Below are 6,717 nucleotides of genomic sequence, written 5' to 3'. Positions count from 1 at the left end.
GGCTGCGTTCAGATTCCACACCCGGGTGTATTCTATTACTAGAAGTGCTATAGTACATGTCACATATACTATAGTGTTTCTAGTAATAGAGTGCACCTGGATGAAGAATCTGAACGCACCCCATGATGAGCATGAAACGCAGCGTTAGAGTGACAGAGATACGAGAGTGAGATAAAGAGAGAGAGAGAGCTCTCGGGTAAGGTTGTCGAACCTAGGTTAGGTTAGTTCTCGAACGCATGAGATCGCATAGACTGCACTACCTCGGAGCTGATGCAGTTCATGCGTTCGAGAGCTAATCTAACCTAGGGTGCGTTCAGATTTCCTACCCAGGTGCATTCTATTACTAGAAACACTATAGTATATGTTACATATATTATAGCACTTTTAGTATTAGAATGCACCCGGGTAGGGAATCTGAACGCAGCCCTAGGTTCGAGAACCTCACCCGAGTGCTCTCCCTCTCATTTTATCTTATTTTTGTATTTCTGTCACTCTAACGCTGCGCTTCATGCGCATTATGCATGGAAACGGAACGCACCCATAAATATATACGGATTTAGACATTGCGACGCCAATGCAGAACAAATGCTTATATATATATATATATATATATATATATATATATATATATATATATATATATATATGGTTTTGCATCGGCGTCGCAATGTCCAAATCCGTATATGTTATGCCAGCAGAGTAGTTGAATAGCTGACATAGGTTCACATGACTTAGGGTGCTATTTCACGTGTCGTACGACAAGCTTTTTGGATACGTTCATTGGTTGACGAACAGAGAACCTAGAAATACTCTATTCGCCAACCAATAAACATAACTCTAAGTTGGCGAGATCTCTGCCTAACCGCCGTCATGACCAAACATGTTCGAACAAGTTCGGACCATAGATTTTTGGAACGGCCTTGGAATTTTCCAAGCTTTATTTGATCCTCATTTAATCGGGAAGCTGACGTAAGGGAAAAATATTCCCCGAGCCATAAATTGAAGCAAGGAAGGAAGGACCAAGTTGGCGATTCGCTGTACTAGAGGTTCTCTAGAGTTGCTTTTCAACAAGAGACACAAGTTGACATAAGTATCATCCTATTTTTGTTACTCACTAAATGTGGAACAAAGATAGAATGATGTTTATGTCGACTTGTGTCTTTTGTTGAAAAGCAACCTAAGTTAACCGAGAGCCAGTCGAACATGCTAAAAGACAGAATGATGCTTGTATCGACTTGTGTTATTAAATGGAAAGCATCCACTATAGGGTATTGTGTAAAATTTTTTTCAAAAAAATGTTTTGGAGTGCAACCTTGACTATCGTGACAATAAACAACACAGTAGTAAATAAACTTCTAAAAACTTCTAGCTCTTATGACAAAATAACATGATTGAATACTGCGTCGTTTCTTGCCACATAGGTGACATTTTCGAACACAACCCAGAGGAACGAATTCACCGACGCGAGTTTACCGTCATATGACTTACGTATTACCGGAAATCAATTTCTCTCCTAACCAACCGCCTCCTCATCCGGTACACGCGGTCTAGTCACTGGTGAGGTAGATGCCGAGGAAGAGCTGCGGGCGACATTCAGGTGCATCGGAATTTAATTTCAGTACGGAGTGCTCACGAGATCCTGTGAATCCTTATACGGTTTTTATGGTGGAACTGTAGCTGCGATTTCGAAGAAGAATCATGGCGCGATACGGGCAGCGTCCTGAGAACGCCTTGAAACGGGCGTATGGTGTGTAATTTTTCTACTTAACGTGCGATACGTGTGATGCGGTACGACATGGCCGATGGCATGGGCATACCGCCGCGAGAGAAAAATTTCACTTTATGTTGTTTACGACATGCTCAATTAACTTTGTCTCTCCCTCGATTATAACGTAAATTATGGGCGACCGCTGCACACCAAAAGTCGCACAGTGAAAATTGCTTGCGTGTCGCTTACCTGTAACTTTCTCTCTCTCTCTGTCTTTCTTTGTCTCTCATATGATGGAATTTAGTTGCCATGACCATATGTATTCGCATTCTGACCATGTTAACTAACTAGGCTCATACACGTGAAGCTATCTTGACAAACGGAATTATGCATTTGATCATTGGAAAATAGTGGAATTATGTCTAGAGGAATTTCTGCTTTTATAGATAATAGATAAATATTGGACCTGCACTTCATGTTCAGCTGTATAAATCTTTTAGTTATATCTTTACGTTAAATTGACTTTATTTTATAAATTAGTATCTCTTGTTACGTAGTCATAAGCCTTCTCTGTTATATAATCATAATAAGTAACTGAAACAACAATAGATGCTTTTCCTTCAGATATATTTTCTATCAAGCATTCTTTTCACTTTTTCTTGTATATGTAGATCCTCCGTGTCAGCTAATAAAATCTAAGAATAGAGAAACTGAGATTTTTAAGTTCTTTGTAACAATATTGACATTTGTCATTATACTTTACTGCAATGTATTAGATTGATTATTATAATACATACTATTTCTGTTCCTGTGATCAAAGAAATTGTTTCAATTTTTGTATTCCATATGGCTAACATGATATATCGTTATTGATTCTCCTTCTTTTCCAACAGAATTTATTGAAGTGGGCAAACCAGCCCGAGCTTTAGATACATTACAAGAAGTCTTCCGTAACAAAAAATGGACGTACAGTTGGTCGGAATCTGTGTTGGAGCCCATAATGTACAAGTACTTGGACCTGTGTGTGGAACTAAAAAAGTCACACATAGCCAAGGAGGGTCTGTTCCAGTACAGAAACATGTTCCAGTCTGTCAATGTGGGCAGTTTGGAAAATGTGATACGCAGCTACCTGAGAATGGCTGAGGAGAAAACGAATGCAGCTCGCAAGCAGAGCCAGCAAGCAGTGATCGATATTGACGATCTCGACAATCTCGCCACGCCAGAGAGCATCCTACTGTCCGCTGTGAGTGGTGAGGACGCCCAGGACAGAAGTGACCGCACTATATTGACACCTTGGGTGAAATTCTTATGGGAATCATACTGCCAATGTTTGGAGTTGCTCAGAACCAACGCGCACGTAGAGACCCTCTATCATGATATCGCGCGTATGGCCTTCCAGTTTTGTCTTGAGTACAATCGTAAGACTGAATTTCGTAAACTGTGCGAGAAATTGCGAAAGCATCTCGAGGAAATCTGCAAACTACCGCAGCTGGTGTCGAACGTTTCCATGAACAAGGCTGAGACGCAGCAGCTGAATCTCGAAACCAGATTGAATCAGTTGGACTCAGCGATACAGATGGAACTCTGGCAGGAAGCCTTCAAATCGTCCGAGGACGTACATGGTATGATGAACTTATCGAAGAAGTTGCCGGTGCCGAAGACTATGGCCAACTACTATCAGAAATTGGCGATGGTCTTCTGGAAAGCCGGTAATTTTCTGTTTCACGCGGCCGCATTGTTCAAACTGCTCCAGCTGTCCCGCGAGATGAAGAAGAACATGTCATCGGAGGAGCAACAGCGAATGGCTAATCGCGTGCTATTGGCGACTTTGTCAATACCATTGCCGTCGGCACATCCGGAATTTGACCGCTTCATAGAAACCGACAAAACCCCGTTGGAAAAGGCACAAAAGCTTGCGACGCTTTTGGGTCTTTCACAGCCGCCTACTCGCGTTTCTCTTCTTAAGGACATTGTACGTCTGAACGTGGTAATGCTCGCGTCGCCCCAGCTGCAGGAGTTGTACTCGTGGCTGGAGGTGGAGTTCCATCCATTGGAGCTGTGTAGCAGAGTTGATTCTGTTATACAGACGTTGCAAGCAGATGAGAACAGCCCGTTGACCCAATATATCTCGGCGTTGCAGGACGTGACATTGGTGCGTCTCGTACACCAAATTTCTCAGGTTTACCAGACCATACAGTTCTCACGACTACTGGAACTCGCAAAATTCACTACCGACTTTCACCTAGAGCGGCTGCTAGTGGATTGCGTGCGCTACAACGACATGCAAATCAGGATAGATCACGGCAAAACATGCGTACACTTCGGCGTGGACCTGTCGGAGGCGCAACGAGAAGATCACCCGGACGGTCCGGTACTGCAGGCGATGCCGTCTGAGCAGATACGTTGCCAGCTCGTCAACATGGCGACCGTGCTGCATCGTGCCATTAATGTGATCAATCCCAATAAGAAGAAGCTCGAACGGGAAAAGTTGCGTAACGCGATGGTCGGCCATTACCATGAGACTAAGATGAAAGAACATCAGAGAATATTGGGCAGACACAAGATCATTGAGGAAAGGAAAGAATACATCGAGCACATCAACACCGTGCGCGAGGAAGAGGAGATGCGCAGACAAGAGGAACTCCAGCGGCAGCAGATGTTGGCTGAGCAGAAGAGAATGGAGCAAGAACGCGAAGAGCGCGAGCGGAAACGCCAGCAGAGTGAGATCCAGCAGATCAAGGATCGACATCTTAAAGAAAAAATGCAGCAGATCTCTCAGACGAGTCACGGCCAGAAGGTTTTGAAGAAACTGGACGAAGATGAGATCAAGAAGCTGGACGCGGAACAGATAGCGGCCCGGGAAGCCGAAGAGCTGCAGAAGGAGCGCCGGGAGATGCAGCAGAAACTCAAATCGCAAGAAAAGAAGGTTGACTACTTGGAGCGCGCTAAACGTCTAGAGGAAATCCCGTTGCTAGAGAAGGCGGTGGAGGAAAAGATGGAGCTGGCGAAGCAGTGCTGGAAACAGCAGGAGGACGAGCGAATCGCCGCGGCCATTGAAGAGAGACAACAGGCGGTTGCTACGCAGGAACGTATGGCGCGTATGAAGACCGACCACGACATCTTCCTTGCCAAGATCTTGGCGGAACGTAAAAATATATATCTGGAGAAGCAGAAAGAGTATGACAAGCTGCTGAACGAAGAGCGTGCCAAGAGACTGTTGCAGCGCAAGAATCAGCGTAAAGCGGAGCGCAAAGCGAAATGGGAGAAGGAACGCGCCGAGGCCGCGGAACGAAGGCGCTTGGAGGAGTTGCGTATCAAGCAGGAGGAAGAGAAGAAGCGTTTGGAGGAGGAGAGAGCCAAGAGGGAAGAAGAGGAGAGAATCAGACGGGCCGAAGAGGAGGCCAGGGAAGCGGAACGTTTAGCCAAGCTTAAGAAACAATCTGAAATCATGCGATCTAGGGAGGCCGAGATCGAGCGTAAACTGGAGGAAGAAAAGCAGCGAAGCAAAGAACTGGCGACAACATGGCGGCGTATGGACAGAGAGAACGATCGTGATCGTGATCGTGATCGTGATCGTGATCGTGATCGTGATCGTGAACGTGAACGTGAGCGCGAACGTGAACGCGATGGCCCGAAACCTTGTAAGTATACAATATATCTTTCTATATTATGGATGTGTTTTTACTTGATTGAATTTAATCGTTCTTTTCTCTTTTATTAGCGTTGGAATCATGGCGACGTAATCCTGATCCTAAAGACTCCAATGGACTCAAGAGTGAAGCGGATCGCTGGAGGAAGCGTGACGACAAAATCGAAGACTCATGGAAACGAAGGGAACCAGAACGACGCGACGTGGACAAGTGGAGAAGAAACGACGAGTCGGATAGGTGGAAGGATAGCATGGAGAAATGGAGGGACAACTTCGATAAAGACGATCGCGAACGTGATCGTGATCGCGACCGTGACCGTGATCGTGAACGTGAGCGCGATCGTGAACGCGATCGTGAGCGCGATCGTGATCGTGAGCGCGATCGTGATCGTGAGCGCGATCGTGATCGTGAACGTGAGCGCGATCGTGGAATGGATGGACGCTCGGTAAGCATATATTTTCATCATTAATTTTTAATTATCATATTTATCAATCATATTTATCAATCATATTTTACAATCATTAATCTTTTTACAATCTACAAGACAATTTTTTTACAATCTTAAATACATGTCTTAATGAACATTTGGACAAACTGCAAACCGTAATAAAGTACTTTTACAAAAGTATATAACAAATGTTTGTCACTCTATTTTTATTGCAGATACGTGAAATTCCTCGGGATCCTATGGCAACCGATCGAGACCGCGGCAGAATGTCTGACCGTCGCGGTGGTTATCGACGTGACGAACCGACACGAAGCACCAATCAGGACTGGCGCAAACGTGACCCGCCTCCAGATTCTCCTAGAGATCCACTTAAGCGGGAGTAAGTGTTCGAATATGATAGTGGTTTCTGCGATTTAAGTACATGACGCAATTTTCTTGCGCACTTTAACGAATGTTATAACGTAATTGTTTGTATTTTCTAGACGGGACGAACGTAAGGACGACAGACTTCCGCCTAGGCCCGACGAGAGAAGACGACCGCTGGAGGATGATGGTTGGTCGAAAGTCAGTCGGCGCTAACAATGGACTCACAGCTTCGTTTAAAATAAAAAAAAATCTTTGCTTAAATATAAAGAAGCGTGGGATAATATACGAAAGTCCGACGAGGATTTATAGGATACAAGAACATTTTATTGATATCTCCAATCCTAAGCCCTCGTTGTTAGCTTACAAGTAACATCCGCAAAGTTTCATCTTCAATTACGATGAAGCTTGATATATTTGTAGAATAGTTGAAATTAAGAGACACGCATCTATTTCTTTTACTTGCTAAAACGCAAGTTTAACAAATATAAAACTATCTTCTATTTGTGAGACTGGCCAAAGGAATAAGAATTCCAGGTCATAAGATT

At 44.2% G+C, this 6,717-nt stretch overlaps 1 protein-coding gene across 1 annotated transcript; it reads left to right on the top strand.

The window, feature by feature from the left end:
• The first annotated feature begins 1,516 nt into the window (after positions 1–1,516).
• LOC116842273 (eukaryotic translation initiation factor 3 subunit A) lies at positions 1,517–6,474 on the top strand. Its single transcript, XM_032811233.1, has 5 exons — positions 1,517–1,747; positions 2,602–5,349; positions 5,430–5,803; positions 6,022–6,185; positions 6,289–6,474. The coding sequence occupies exons 1-5, from the start codon at positions 1,699–1,701 to the stop codon at positions 6,383–6,385; spliced, it is 3,432 nt and encodes a 1,143-aa protein (XP_032667124.1). The 5' UTR covers positions 1,517–1,698; the 3' UTR covers positions 6,386–6,474.
• Positions 6,475–6,717: the final 243 nt, after the last annotated feature.

This window comes from Odontomachus brunneus, unplaced genomic scaffold, assembly GCF_010583005.1.
Source record: "Odontomachus brunneus isolate Ranch 3 - 2012 unplaced genomic scaffold, Obru_v1 Obru_scaffold_002, whole genome shotgun sequence".
In the NCBI taxonomy this organism is placed as follows: Eukaryota; Metazoa; Arthropoda; class Insecta; order Hymenoptera; family Formicidae; genus Odontomachus; species Odontomachus brunneus.
The sequence above is the reverse complement of the archived record's forward strand: the minus strand, read 5'-3'. Positions and strand labels throughout refer to the sequence as shown.

Excerpts from the sequence above, each read along its gene's own strand:
- LOC116842273 (XM_032811233.1), top strand. The coding sequence starts at position 1,699 with ATGGCGCGATACGGGCAGCGTCCTGAGAACGCCTTGAAACGGGCGTAT. Across the intron at positions 5,350-5,429 it reads ACGCGATGGCCCGAAACCTT|CGTTGGAATCATGGCGACGT; the intron begins GTAAGTATACAA and ends CTCTTTTATTAG. Across the intron at positions 5,804-6,021 it reads GTGGAATGGATGGACGCTCG|ATACGTGAAATTCCTCGGGA; the intron begins GTAAGCATATAT and ends TTTTTATTGCAG.